Source organism: Peromyscus eremicus, chromosome 2 (assembly GCF_949786415.1).
Source record: "Peromyscus eremicus chromosome 2, PerEre_H2_v1, whole genome shotgun sequence".
NCBI lineage: Eukaryota > Metazoa > Chordata > Mammalia > Rodentia > Cricetidae > Peromyscus > Peromyscus eremicus.
The window spans coordinates 66649350-66664066 of NC_081417.1; the positions used below are offsets into that span (position 1 = coordinate 66649350).

The window sequence follows — 14717 nt, forward strand, 5'->3', positions numbered from 1 at the left end:
AGAGCCCCTGCCGAGCATGCTGAAGACTCTGGGCTCACTCCTTACCACCACCAAGGAATAAGGATGTGCAAGAGTCAGGCTGGCACTCTAACCCTCTCCTCTTTGTAGGACTACAAAGGTCAGGTGAGACAGCCCAGCAGGGAGGAGGGAGCTGAAGCAAATGCTGAGCACCAGCAGCCACACCTGCGATCATCTTGATCTCAAAGGTAAGAATAAAAAGCAGAAGAACACGCACTAACAGCTGTAGCTGCAGATGATGAGACACACAGACTTCTTATATCATCGACTTTTTCTTTTTTTTCTTTTTTCTTTTTTTTTTTTTTTGCAATAGGATCTTTTGTAGCCCAGGCTGGCTTTCAACCTGTTATGTAGCCCAGGATGGTTTTGTACTTTTAATCCTCAACTCTGCTTCCTAAATGCTGGGGTTATGTTTTTTTTGTTTGTTTGTTTTGTTTTGTTTTTCGAGACAGGGTTTCTCTGTGTAGCTTTGCGCCTTTCCTGGGACTCACTTGGTATCCCAGGCTGGCCTCGAACTCACAGAGATCCGCCTGGCTCTGCCTCCCGAGTGCTAGGATTAAAGGCGTGCGCCACCACCGCCCGGCGGGGGTTATGTGACCACACTATCTTTGTTATTTTTTAAGCAATTTTCTATATCTTTGACAATTAAAACAAAAAGCATATTTATTTCTGTAATCCCAGTGTTTGGGAGGCAGAGGCAAGACTGTCCCTAGGCTGAACACAGTCTGGTCTACCTAGCAAGTCCCAGATCAGCCAGGGCTGTGAAATGAGAATTTGTCTTAAACAGTACAAATGGAACTATAAAATTTCTGAAAAGATGGTCCTAGGATTAGCCAAAATATTTGTTCTACAAGTTCAAAGCATTTTCAGAGAGTAGAAATGGTGAGCTTACAGACCAGGTTTCTAATGCTGTACCTGTGGCAGGCATCACTAATGGATCACAGTTCTCTCAAGCACAGACTAGAGGAGGGACGCTCCCAGAGTCATTGGGACTTAGAGGAATGAGCTAGGCTAGAGCCCAGGCCTCTGCCCAACAAATTGAAGTGAATCTCTAGTGGGCTTCCTGTGTTCTGAGGAGTTCTAGTTTTCTCTAATTTGTGTCCTGACCCCCCTTCCTACATTGTTTCCCTTTTTTTTTTTTTTTTTTTTAAGATTTATTTATTATGTATACAGTATTCTGCCTGCGTACCAGAAGAGGACACCAGATCTCACTACAGATGGTTGTGAGCCACCATGTGGTTGCTGGGAATTGAACTCAGGACCCCTGGAAGAGCAACCAGTGCTCTTAACCTCTGAGCCATCTCTCCAGCCCTGTTTCCCTTTTCTTGTACCATTTCCTGGGTCAAAGGGCATGGCAGTACAGAATCTTTTGCTATAGGCCTGATTGCTCCAGGCCTTTATCTCTGTTCCCTGGCCCAGAGCCAGGCCCTCATTTCTGCCCTGCAGGTTTCTCAGGAAATGCTAATTGTCAGTCAGGTCTTGGGCTAACCCTAGGCAAGCTGCCAAGAGGCCACTAATACCACACCCTCACCTCCTGCAATGCCTGCAGCTTCAGGGCTGGGTTGACCACTGGAGCTGAGTTCCTGTGGGGTCCTCAGAGCAGAAGTCCCATCAGTCCATTCTCCTCCTGCACCCTCAGGGGCTGGCTGTGTCACTGAAGACCCAGGCACTAGTGACATTAGTCTGAAGCTATTGACTGGGCTGCTAAAAGCCTGTCAGGGAGGGACATTTATAATGAGGAGGCCATTTCTACCTTCTGTCCATTAGATCAGCGCTCAGCCAGGGCTGGGCCTCTGGTGTACTGGGACACAAGCTTTAAGTCAGGGGTGCCTCTCAAACCACAGAGAAGCCTGGTCAGTGGTCACAGGAGCAGGCTGCTAAGCCTGTAGAGGCTTATGAGCCACTAGGGGGCAGGTGGAGAGGGCAGAATGGAGGGGTGGGGATAGGGCAGTGACCTGGGATGGGGAGGGCTGCACAGAGCCATGGCACAAGGCTACAACAGTAAGCCAACGGCTTCAAACACCCCTGTTGCAAGGTGGAGACTGGGAGGCAAGGACAGGAGAAGAGGCAGAGAAGTCACGCAGTATGGCTGTGGCTCGGCTGACTCCCGCTTCCTGGGGTCAGACCCGCATCCCCACTATACTGCTCATTACTGTTCAAGCTGGGCCTCTGGGCTCTGCTCAGGACCCTGGTTTCTCTCTCTACAGAACAGGAGCAGCAAAAAAAATTCACTGGTAGTGGGGGTGTGAGGAGACATGTACAGCTATGGGCTGAGAACTTGCCTGGGACACAACACTTCACAAACCAGTATCACTTCATCTGAGCCCATCACAACTATCCAACCAAAGCTCTGTAGGGTGCAGGGGAGGAAACTTGAGGTGGCATACATGCTAGGCAGCCTCTACTACCACTGGGCTACACCCCAAACACACCCAACTTTAATTGTTGCTTGGTATGTTCCAGGGCCCCGGGATATACTTAGTGTGAGAACAAACTGTTCCGGGGGTGGGGGTAGAGTTAAACACACATACAAATGTGCATACATACACACACACACACACACAGACACATACACACACACCCCAATATACACGTGTACATATATATATATATGCATGTGCATGCACACACAGACACATATGTGCATATAGGCAGGCATATGTACATTCACACATGCATGTACACATGCATACACTTGCATACATGCACAAAAAAGACACAGAGAGACAGACATATGCATGAACATACACACACACACACACACGCATAGACAGATACATGCACACAGATACACACATATGCACATCGGCACACACACACACACACACACACATACATGTGCTCAGGAACACAGATGCACTACTACCTACGCTGGCTCAAGAAGCGGCAGTCTCTCTCTGAGGACCCAGTGGACTGTCCTTCCTATTACCTCTAGTCCAGCACAGTCTTAGGAACCATCTGGTCCTCAGGCCCTGGGCGCCTTCGATCTGGTCCCTTGGCAGCAATGTCCCCAGGCTCACCTCCCTGGCCCTGCCTGTTTTCTCCTTTCTTCCTCCATACCTCACCCAAAGTCCACACCCCTAGTGCCCTGGGAGGCTCTGGTACAGGCCCAGAAGACCATTCTGTCCCTGTGTGGAGGCTCCAGGCCGTTTCTGCCCACACCTTCCATTCCCCTTTGTACCCCAGCAGGATTTGGTTGCCAAGGCTGCAGGGTAGGTTGTGAAACTCACCCTCTGCCCTTCCTCCACAGGCTCCCTGCACAGTGCAGAGGGGAGAGGCACCTTGCCTGAGGTGGCACCCTTTCTGGGCCTCGAATCTCTGCTTGGGACAGCCTAGCACTCTGGTAACACCTAGGACAGGAGGCTGTGACAAGGTCAGACGTCTCCCAAGCCGGGCCCTCCCCTGCACTTTCAGTAGGGCACTAGGCTATGTAGCCTTTGACCAATCCTGGTGCTCTGGGCCTGGCCCGTCTGCAATCCCTGGTAACCAGTGAGGAGCCAGTGCATAAACAGCCAATGCTCTTCAGCCCCAGGGACTTAAGAGAACAGGCAGCTTTCTAGTCTCACCTAGCCCCAGGCTTCTCATCTATGGCGCACAGGGCGCCCCCACCAAATCTGGACGAGGGACAATGCTTCCTCCCAGCAGTGTGGGTGAGGCCCCGGCATGCACAATACCGTACACCCACTATGAGAAAAGGGCTGCTGTGCTGTTGAGTTCTAAGGAATGGGGCACAGGTGGGTTCCTGTCCCTTTCTCTACCTTCAGTGCCTGCTCAGAAATACTGAATGTTGCCAGGGCTGGTGGCCCACACCTGTAATCTCAGTCTTTGGGAAGATGAGGCAAGGAAGACCACAAGCTTGAGGCTAGCCTGGGCTACATAGGGAGGGTTAGAACTATGCACCATGCACGCATACACACACACAAAGATAAAAGAAAAGAAAAAAGCAGGATGTCCAGTTAAATTTGTATTTCAGATGTTCAGCAAAGGTGTGTTTACAATGTAAGTGGCTTTCATGCAACATTGTAATGGGGGAAATTACATGGTCATTACAGGTGGCTCATACCTGTAAGCCCAACACTCTTTGAGACAGGAGGACTTCAAGGCCATATGGGACACATAGTGAGTTCTAGACTAGCCTGGGCTACAGTGCTAGACCTTGTCTCAATATCCACCCACCCACCCACCAGGAAGAAAAACAGTTGTGAAAAGTTTAATTTGTTTTGTTTTGAAGCTAAGCTCTTGCTATGTGATCTAGGCCAGGCTTAAACTCTCAGCAATCCTCCTGCCTCAGTCTTTGGATTACTGGGTTTATATTGTGGCAGGTGTGTGCTGCCACAATTACCCTGTAGTTTCTGAGAACATTAAGTTCACAACTAGCTTATGATCCAGCAACGGTCTTGGGCATTCACCCAGAGAACTGATTACAGAGAGGCAGCTCCACTCAGAACCACCTTGAACTAAAATCAAGAGAGGGCTTGCTTAGTTTTGTTGTTGGATAGGACCTCCCTTTGTAGCCCAGGTTGGGTTGATCCTTCTGCTTCAGCTTTCCAAGTGCTGGGATTACAGGGTGGACAGAATTTCTAGAATACCAAGTGTGTATGTGCGCTTGTGTGTGTACGCGCATGTTCTTGTGTGTATGTGTTTGAGAGCGAGAGAGCGAGAGAGCGAGAGAGCGAGAGAGCGAGAGAGCGAGAGAGAGAGAGAGAGAGAGAGAGAGAGAGAGAGAGAGAGAGAGAGAGAGAGAGAGAGTTGCTAGGGTTTGGGTCCAGTGCCTCATGTATGATAGGGAAGGACTCTCCATCAGCTTCATCTGTAGCTCCTACTTTTAGTGGGTGAACACTTAAATACCTCATCGAGACAAGCAACTGAGACAATATACACATGGAAAATTGAGGGTACGTGAGGAGATAGAGAAGCCCCCTTAAAGATCTAGTTTGTCTTTCCTGATGGCTGAGAGTCAACAGATGTCAAGAAAACTCATAAAGCCAAAACTGCTTACAGAGATGTGTGTTTTCTGAAAAGCATCTCAAATAAGAATGTTGAAAGCAACAAAAGAAAGGAAGGAAGGAAGGAAGGAAGGAAGAAAAGAAGGAAGGAAGGAAGGAAGGAAGGAAGAAAAGAAGGAAGGAAGGGAGGAAGAAAGGAAGGAAGGAAGGAAGGAAGGAAGGAAGGAAGGAAGGAAGGAACCGGGTATGGTGGTGTACTCTGGTAGTCTCAGCATTTGGGAGGTAGAGGCAGACAGATCATCACAAGTACAAGGCCAGTCTGGTCTACACAGAGAGTTCCAGGTTAGCCAGGGCTCAAACCAAACCCAACCCAACCCAACCCAACCCAACCCAAACCAAACCAAACCAAACAAGCAACTGCTAGCTGGTCATGGTGGTGCATGCCTTTAATCCCAGCACTCAGGAGGAAGAGGCAGGATGATTTCTGTGAGTTCCAAACAAGCCTGATCTACATATTGAGTTCCAGAACAGCCGGGGCTACATAGGTACCCTGTCTCAACATCCCTTAAAACAAAATAAAAGAGCCACAGTGAACTCTGCTCACTCAGGGCCAGAACGTCCGGGGCCTTGGGCAGTATCCTTCCTCATCTTAAACAACACACCTCGGGATTTCATTTCCAAAAGAAAATTCTTTGAGAAACGTAAATAACCCAGGACATATATCTTATTTAGCTTTAAACTTCAAATTTTAAGCTTCGCTTCATTTTCAAATCTTGTAAATTACATCCTTTGAGAGCTGTAACAGCACAAGATCATATACTCAGCCGCCGTAAAGACAGGTGAGGGCAACTTTCTCTGAAAACCCTCACACATCGTCGTGGGGTGTCCTGTCCCTTTTGGATAGTTGTCCGGCCAGCCAGCATACAGATGGATGTCCACAGAACCGTGTGCCTGAGTGAAAACAGCCAGGTTCAGGCAGGGTGTGTGTGTATGCACTCGTGGGCAGCTCAGGGCTACACTGGAGTGCTTGCTGATGGATTAAAGGGGCCTCAGGGTCAGTCCCCAGTGCCAAATGATTCAAACTCCACAGTTGCAGGACTGTGCGGTCCTGTCTACACAGCCTTAAAATGACAAGAGTAACGAAATGGAGAACAGATCACTGCTAGTCAGGGGTTAAGGAGGAAGTGGGGGTGGGGAGGAGTGGCTGGGCAATGGAAAGGCAGAGAGAGGTCTGTGGGGTGACACATATACTCTATGGTGACCTGGACACCCTCATCAAGGTTGTGATACTGAATGGCAGTAGTGGGGAGTCAGTCAAAAGGCACTCAGGGTCTTTGCACTTGCTTCTGGTTCCGCCTGAACACTTTCTTACCATCAAAGCCGTTGTCTAGGAGCATCTCCTAAAGAAGGCCTTCCTGGACCATCCTGTGTGAAGCAGGCCCTCCCTCTCCCATGTCATCATCCCCAACACAAACTTGATAGCCACTGACTGAACATGTTGATATTCTCATCAGTAGTAAATTAGAAAGAATCTGAGTCGTTAAAAACCAGGAGCCAATCAGCTCATTTTCTTTTATCCGCTCTGGGGATCGAGTCCATAGCCTTGTGGACTCTCCTACCCAGCTACACCCCTGCCCTAACTAATTCCTTAACTAGCGAAGAATGCAGACCGTCTGATGGACAGAACCTTTTAGAAGTACCCAGAGCTTGGGAGAAACTTGCAGCAAATAAGGAACTTCCAGCCCCCCTACCCCGACCTGTAAACAATTCTTCCAGCAGTGACCTGCAAGTCTCTGACTCACTCTTCTCCAGCTTGTAAACCTTCATCTCCCTAGAACGCATTTTCCGTGTCTCACTCTGGCAGTCAAGGTCTTTCCTTCCTCACTTTCAAAGACTGGTTCTGGTCAGACTGTGTTTTGAACTGTTCTCTGAGCCCTCCACAGCTCTGTCGGGTCCTTCCTTCTGCCATTTAGAACCACATTGCTTAGCAGCATGAACAATGGTTAGGTAATTTACTCAGTCAATGAAAAATCTGCAAGCACCAACTCTGAGTCAGCAACCCAATATGGCAGTAAACAAAGCCCGCCCCTCCCCCTCCCTCCTAACATGGGGAGGGAGGAGCAGAAGCCCTGAGTAGCCAGGGCAGAGACCTAAGCAAGAAACACGCTGGTGTGTGTGTGTGTGTGTGTGTGTGTGTGTGTGTGTGTGTGTGTGTGTGTGTTGTATTTTAGGAAAGGAGAATGTATGGGCCTGGGGAACAGGCCTTTATGAAATCCCTGAACAGGGGAGGTGGAGGCAGGCACATTAGCTCAAGTTTTTTCTTGAGCTACTGAGTGGTTACTCACGAACACGGTAAATACTTCCAGTTATTCATGCCGACTCTTATGAGTCCTTCAATAATGCTCTGTAATTTTCTCCTAAGGTTGGCTTGTTTATTTATAGGTATACTTTGTTTTTTTGTTTTTCGAGACAGGGTTTCTCTGTGTAGTTTTGGTGCTAGTTTTGGATGTAGACCAGGGTGGCCTCAAACTCACAGAGATCCACCTGCCTCTGCTTTCCAGATGTGGGGATTAAAGGCATGTGCCACCACCGTCCAGTTTCCAAATGCTATTTTTTAAATCACTGACTACATATTCTGTTTACACTTTGTAATTATATTTATTTATTATTTATTGTGTGTTTGGACACATGCCAGTACATGTGTGGAAGTGAGAGATGTTTTTCAGGAGTTAGTTCTCTCCTTCCACCATCTGGGTGCCAGGGACTGAACTCAGGTTGCCAGGGTTGATGACAGTCACCTTTACCCATGAGTCAGCTCACCAACCATCACGGGCCATTGCTTTTCAACAGGATGCTCATAACTATCCCCTTTTATGTGCGCCGTGTTGGCACTTTTTACCAAAGCTAGCAGTCCAACAGTGGGCAAGAGGACACCACTGTCCACAACGAACCAGAAGGGCACAACACGGAGTGTGTAATATTCCTACTGCAAATACACAAATGAGTCTAATCATGAGGCCACAGCCTGACAATCTAAATTTAGTCACAATCTACAAAATACAAAACATTTAAGATCCTTAAAAGAAGACAAGGAGACAATTAAATATAATGTGGGGTCCTGAACTGGAGTCTAGATCAGGTTGAAAAACGGTGTAAGGGTTGGGATGATGAACGAACGGGATTGGAATTTGGACTGGATGCTGTCATACCATCACAGCTTGTTAAATTTCCAGGAAATAGTTATATAAAAGAATGGTCCTGTTCTTATAGTAGATGATTGATGGGTAGTATTTAGGGGTGAAGGGTTAGAACTATAACTGTTTCCAAGCACCATGCACGCTTACACACACACAAAAACACTCACGACAACTTGTACTGGAAAGATGACCAGGAGTTCATTCAACTGCATTTGCAAATTTTCCATGTTTACAGCATTACACAACTACCTTTTATTCCTAGTGCTACACTCTGAGTCTGGAGTGGTTCTCAAAGGTCTGTGCTGAAGATGAGGTCCCAGGTAGATGTGACTGGGATGTGGTAGTCTTGAGGAGGTAGGGCCTCATAGGAGGCCTTTAGATCCCTGGGGCTATGCCCCCACAAGGAGACTGGGGTGGGAGGTGTAGAATCTCCCAGCATTCAGGAGATTGGGGCAGGAGGATTGCAAGTTTGGGCCTCGTGTGGCCTGTACTGGGAGATCCTGTCTCACAAAAGAAAAGGGATGGTGGTGCTCTGGGCTTTTGCTTGCTGGTGATCGGTGAGCAGAGTTACCTGGCACGCGCTTCCCCTGTGATGTGCCGCCTTCCCGAAGGCCCAAAAGTAACAGGGCCAGTGAACGACAGAGTGGAACTCCTCCAACCAAGCCTTAGCCAACCTCTTTCTGCATCCCTGGAGATAACTGTAAGTGCCCCCTTTCAGCTGTTAAATGACGATTTCCCTAGCAAGCCACCTTTAGATTCTGGCATAAATCCGCCTTGACCCAGATGTAACTTCCTTCCTTCTTTTGAAACACTGTCTCTTCATGTATCCCAGGTTGACCCTGAACTTGCTATGTAACCTTGGAGGTCTGAGCCTCCTGCTGCCTCCACATCCCAGATGCTGGGATTATAGGCGTGTTCCACCACGCCCAGTTTCTGGGGTGCTGAGACTGGACCCAGAGCTTCAGGAACAGCAGGCAAGCAGGCACTCTCCTAACTGAACCACTCTCCCAGCCCAGACGGGTCTTCTCTGTAGTTAGAAGACCCTGGACAATCAGGTTTCGTTCCTCTTCCGGAGTGCAGCTGATCTGCGCATTTCTTAGTCCGTCCTTGTGTGGTTCTGGAATCGAGGTTACACGGGCTTCCCAGTGTAACAATCCCTTTCCCTATTTCTGGACGAGTTCATAACAGTTTAGAGTCATCACTTCCTAGGAAGCTTTGTAGGACTTTTTTTTTTTTTTTTAAATGGTTGCCTCATTTTCTTTTTTCTCTCTCTATCTTTAAAAATTATTTATTTTTATGTGCATTGTGTTTTTTCTGCATGTCTGTCTGTGTGATCCCCTAGAACTAGAGTTACGGACAGTTGTGAGCTGCCATGTGGGTGCTGGAATTGAACCTGGGTCCTCTGGAAGAGCAGCCAGTGCCCTGGCACTGTTCTTATGTGTATTTATATATGTAAAATGCAACAAACGTGCCCCAGAGTGCATGGACCTGAAATGTTCAGTCGCATGAACACTTGGGCAATAAATCAGTAGATAAACACGACTGGCCCTGCCAGGTCACGGCAGGAGCCATCACCAGAGTGTAGGAACCTTTGAGGTGCCTGACTTCACAGCCACTCCCGACGCCGCAGGAGGGACTAGTGTCTAGGTTTCCACGGTGTTCCCGAACTTGTTTTTCTTTGGAAATTTACCACTTAATTATTCGGTCCTTACGGTACAACTGTTTTTAATTTCAGGGAAATGGAATGACAGAGTCTGAACTTTGTCATTTCAATGCCAGATTGTGTTGTAGGCAGCTCTGTGTGTTAAGTACTGTGGACCGTAACTTATCTACCGGTACAGGGGTTTTTCCACTTGGTAATAACATGAACAATGCTCCCACACTCACGCGATTGCTTACTCTTTCTTCTGTTTTTTTTTTTTTTTTTTTTTTGAGAAGGTCTCGTGCAGCCCAGGCTGGCCTGAATCTCCTTGTGTAGCCGAGGATGATCTTACGTCTACCCTGGTGACCTCACTTCCGAGTGCTGGGATCACAGGTGTGCACAATGACGCAGGGTTTATGCAGCACTGGAATGGAGCTCCCTCCCGGCTTCATGCACGTTAGCACGAGCTCTCCCAACAGAGCCACATCCTCAGCTGGGTGTGGCGGCTCACACCTGCAATCCCAGCCCTCAGGAGGCAGAGGCAGGATGACCTCCATGATTCTGAGGCCAGCGTAGGCTGCAGAGTAAGGCCTTGTCTCAAAAAGGGGGGAGGGGTGGTGTTTGAGAGATAGCTCAGTGGTTAAGAGTGAAGACCACTCTCGGAGAGGACTCAAGAGTTTGGTGTGCAGCACCCGAATCAGGCAGCTAACAACTTCAACTCCAGTTCCAGGGACTGAGCCTCTGGTTTCCACATGCACAGACAGACAGGCAGGCAAGCAGGCAGGCAGGCAGACAGACAGACAGACAGACAGACACACACACACACACACACACACACACACACACACACACACACACATTTAAAGCAAACATCTTTTTCCTATTTCACGATTTACCACCTCTTTCTATTATTTCTCTGAGGGAAGTGTTTATCGCTCAGTTTGTTAATGGTTACAGGGTCGTCCAGGCTTTTGATTCCTACTTGAATCAGGAATGCCGGGAGTCTGCCCATTTCACCCATGCTTTCAGAGGACTGCCCTCCACTTGATCACGTCAGGGTCCTCCTGGCTTCACAGCTCTGCCGCTGGGTGGACTGCCTCTGCACTCCCGGTGCCTCTGGATGATCTCCCTCGCTGTCAGTCAGTTTTTCCAGTGGCTGCTCAGTTTAATCTTTCAGGGTTGTTGGGTTTTTTTTTTATGTAAAAAATATTTTCTAATGCATCTTTGAGTTATCATTCCTTGATTTCTGCTTTTTTTTTAAGTGTATGTGTGTGTGTGTGTGTGTGTGTGTGTGTGTGTGTGTGTGTGTTTGCACAGCTACTTGTGGGGACTGGTTATAGGCACTGTGAGTTGCCAGAAGTGGATGCTGAGATCAAACTTGAGTCCCCTGGAATGGCAGGATGGACACCTAACGGCTGAGCCGTCGCTCCTGCCCTCCTGATTTCTGCCTTTTATCATCATTCTTTTTTCTTGAGCTTTCTTTGAGTTTGCTCTATGTGTTCACACACACACACACACACACACACACACACACACACACACACACACACACCAGCTCTTAGGCTGACTCACTAACTTCAGCCCTCTCCTTCTCTAATGGAAGCACCAGTGTTGTGCCTCCCCGGCTGGATCAGACCCCTGGATGCCAGGGGTTTTTAGATACATCTGATTATCACTCAGTTCCAAGTATTTTAAGTTTGCATTTCACAGGGGAGGCAGCTCAGGGGCTGAGCACTTATGTAGCACGTAGAAAGTTTGATCTCTAGCACTATTTTAAAAAAGAAAAAGGAATTGGGGCCAGGGAGATGGCTCGGCGGGTAAATGCACTTCCTGCATGTATCAGGGTTCTCTAGAGGAACAGAACTCATCGAGTGTATATATACACACAAAGGGGTTTGTTAGAGTAGCTTACTGGCTGTGGCCCAGCTAGTCATCTCTTGGTGTTACCACGTCTTGTGATTAAAGTCAATGGGAAACTACAACACAATCCAGGCAGGACGACAAAGAGCCCAGATGCTTCAGGCTGTACAAGCCTGACAACCAGAGTTCAATTCCCAGAACCCACATAACAAGCTAATGTGGCCAGACGCTGGTGGCGCACGCCTTTGCTCCCAGCACTCAGGAGGCAGAGGCAGGCGGATCTCTGAGTTTGAGGCCAGCCTGGTCTACAGAACAGCCAAGGCTACAGCAAAGAATACCTGTCTCCAGAAAACAAAAGCTAAAGTGTTGGGTGTGACGGCCCACAACTTTAATCCCAGCACTGGAGAAGCACAGGCAGGCAGATCTCCATGACTGGGGTCAGCTTGGTCTACCTAGCAAGCACCAGGCGATCCCCAGGCTACCAAGGCTACTTAGTGAGACCCTGTCTAAAAAAACTGAAAAACAAAGCAAACAAACAAACAAACAAACAAGAGCTGGATGTGGTGGTGCTCATCTGTATCCTAGGAGGTGGAGGAAGAAGACGGGAGAACCAGCTAGAAGCTGGAGGGCCAGCTAGCCTGGAGTAAGCTGCACAACAATGGAGCCCCCACCTCAGCGAGCTGAGGGTGAGAACTGACTCCTGGAAGCCGCCCTTTGACTTCCACGTTTGTGCTGCGGCATGCACGTACACATGGAGGAATGCATGCACGCTAAATAAATAAGGAAACCATTAACACAAATTTTCAGTTTGATTCCCCCTTCGGCTTATAAATTATCTGGAAATGTGACACACACCTGTAACTCACACTCGGGAGGTGAGCTGAGGAGGATGAGGTCAAGGCCAACCTGGCTACACAGAGTTCAAGAGCTGGGCTACAGGAGACCCGGTCACAAAGAAGCAGGCAGCAAACACTCCAAATGAGTGGGGACGGACTCGTCATTAATTTGTCTACTGTCACTGGTTCTGAACTCGCCACACTATGACGAGGAAAGCTATCTCTGAACTCATCTCACTCGGGGCTTGGACTGCGCAGGTCCTCCAGTGGTCTAGGTCTGTTTCTTACCTTCCCGCAGACTCTTGCTCACCAGTCTTTGTGACTTCCCAGTTGCCTGATCTGAGTCTGTGGGCCGCTTTCCTGAGGTCTGGCTTCCCAGCCTCTTCTGCCGTGAGGTAGAAGCACAGCCTGGGAGTCCCCCTCTCTCCCAGGCCTCTTCAGGAGGTCTGCCAAAGGCAGGCTCAGCCCTGGTGTCCCGCCAAGATCCGCTATTAGGGTGATCTATCTGAAGCTGTCCCTATCTGCAGATCCAAACACTGAGTAACAACGGCTCATGCTCCACTGCTGGCTGGATAAGTGTTCTCCCTGCTGCCTGATGTTTACCTCTCCAGCGCAGGAGCTAGCCCAATACATGTTTCTGTGCCTCCCATCTCCACCTCTCAGCAAGGGGAGGCGGCTTTGGCAATTTTCCCAATTTCACATGAGCCCAGCAATGTGCTAATAATTATATTTCATTCAAGAAAGAAAAACGTGGAGTGAGCACTGTTCTACATGGAGGAGAGAAGGTCCTAGAAGTGGCCAGGCCAGCTGCTACTGTTCTACATGGAGGAGAGAAGGTCCTAGAAGTGGCCAGGCCAGCGGCTGGACGGTCAACTCTCAGGATGGTGACTTCTCCCAAGAAGGAGACGAAGAGTCACAGAGCTGGCTGTCAGAAGCTCACACACTAGGAAAGCAGGCCAGGCCTTCAGTCACATCCGGACTGGGCTCCCTACCTTTTCCATCTGTCCTGCGGGCCTGGGGATCCCATGGGTCTGGGCCCTGTGATCACTAGGGTCCTTACCTGGTGCAAGGGGATGACGAGGAAGGCGCCCCCGCCGGCGCATTCAGTGACCACAGCGATGAAATGGGGGTTCACGGCACAGAAGTGGTTGTCATGGACGCTGCGTGTGATGGGCACCGAGTCGTAGCAGTTCTCTTTGCTGGCGGGCTTGCCGTAGACATGCCGGAACTTGGAGCTGCGGTACTGGGGGTGCCATGACATCTGCAGGGGACGGAGGGACCAGCGGCGTGAGGCTACTTAACTGGTACAGCCGGGGCAGTGGTCAGGTCTCATTGCTGGGTCTTTTTGGAGGCAAGGTCTCAGTACGTAGACCAGGCTGGCCTGGAACTCACTGTGTAGGCCAGGCTGGCCTTGAACTCATGATTGTTTTGCCTTAACCTCTTGAGTGCTAGGATTATAGGTTATGCCACCAAGCCTGGTGACAGTGGCCAATTCTGCAAAGGTAGTGGTCTACTGTGAAGGACAGCCAGGTGAGCAGACTATCACTGTGGTTACAGAGGAGGCTGTGAGTCATTATTATTGACCTGTTTGCTGATATATTAAGACTTTTCAGTTTTTTCAAGTATGAACCCCCAAAAGCAGAGGGACCACGGAATATTCGCTACAGCTCCCACCCCCACCTCTTCTCACCAGACAAGCTCTCCTGCCAACTAAATGAGAACCAGTGTGTTCTCTGTAGCCAGCCAGTCTGGCCTCCAGTTCCCACTTTGCCTCACTACGATGGACAAATGACTTAACCCTTGAGTCTCCATTTTCTTGTCCATAAAATGGGATGGCATGCTGGGCGGTGGTGGCGGCGCACGCCTTTAATCCCAGCACTCGGGAGGCAGACCCAGGTGGATCCCTGTGAGTTCGAGGCCAGCCTGGGCTACAGAGTGAGTTCCAGGAAAGATGCCAAAACTACACAGAGAAACCCTGTCTCGAAAAGCCAACCAAAAAAAGGGATGACACAAGGACCTGCCTCACAGACTTGTGCCTCTCCTCTGGAAAGGGAGCTGCTGGCCTCCATGGATGAAACCACCCAGTGCAGAGCAATGTGACTGCCAATACCCAGCTGCCCCACCCGGCCCTTATTTCCACTGTCAAGGTTTGTCCAGACCTTTGAAATGGGGGAGAGGTTACAGAAGCGGGGGACGGACGGCATCCAGTCAGGTCAGG

At 49.2% G+C, this 14717-nt stretch overlaps 1 protein-coding gene across 6 annotated transcripts in view; it reads right to left on the reverse strand.

The window, feature by feature from the left end:
* Coro2a (coronin 2A) overlaps nucleotides 1–14717 on the reverse strand; it is a 55925-nt gene that overhangs the window by 13813 nt on the left and 27395 nt on the right. For all 6 annotated transcript variants that reach the window (XM_059254313.1, XM_059254311.1, XM_059254310.1 and 3 more), the window contains one exon: nucleotides 13560–13760. In XM_059254313.1, the coding sequence (XP_059110296.1) occupies nucleotides 13560–13760 (201 nt within the window). The remainder of the gene's footprint in view (nucleotides 1–13559; nucleotides 13761–14717) is intronic.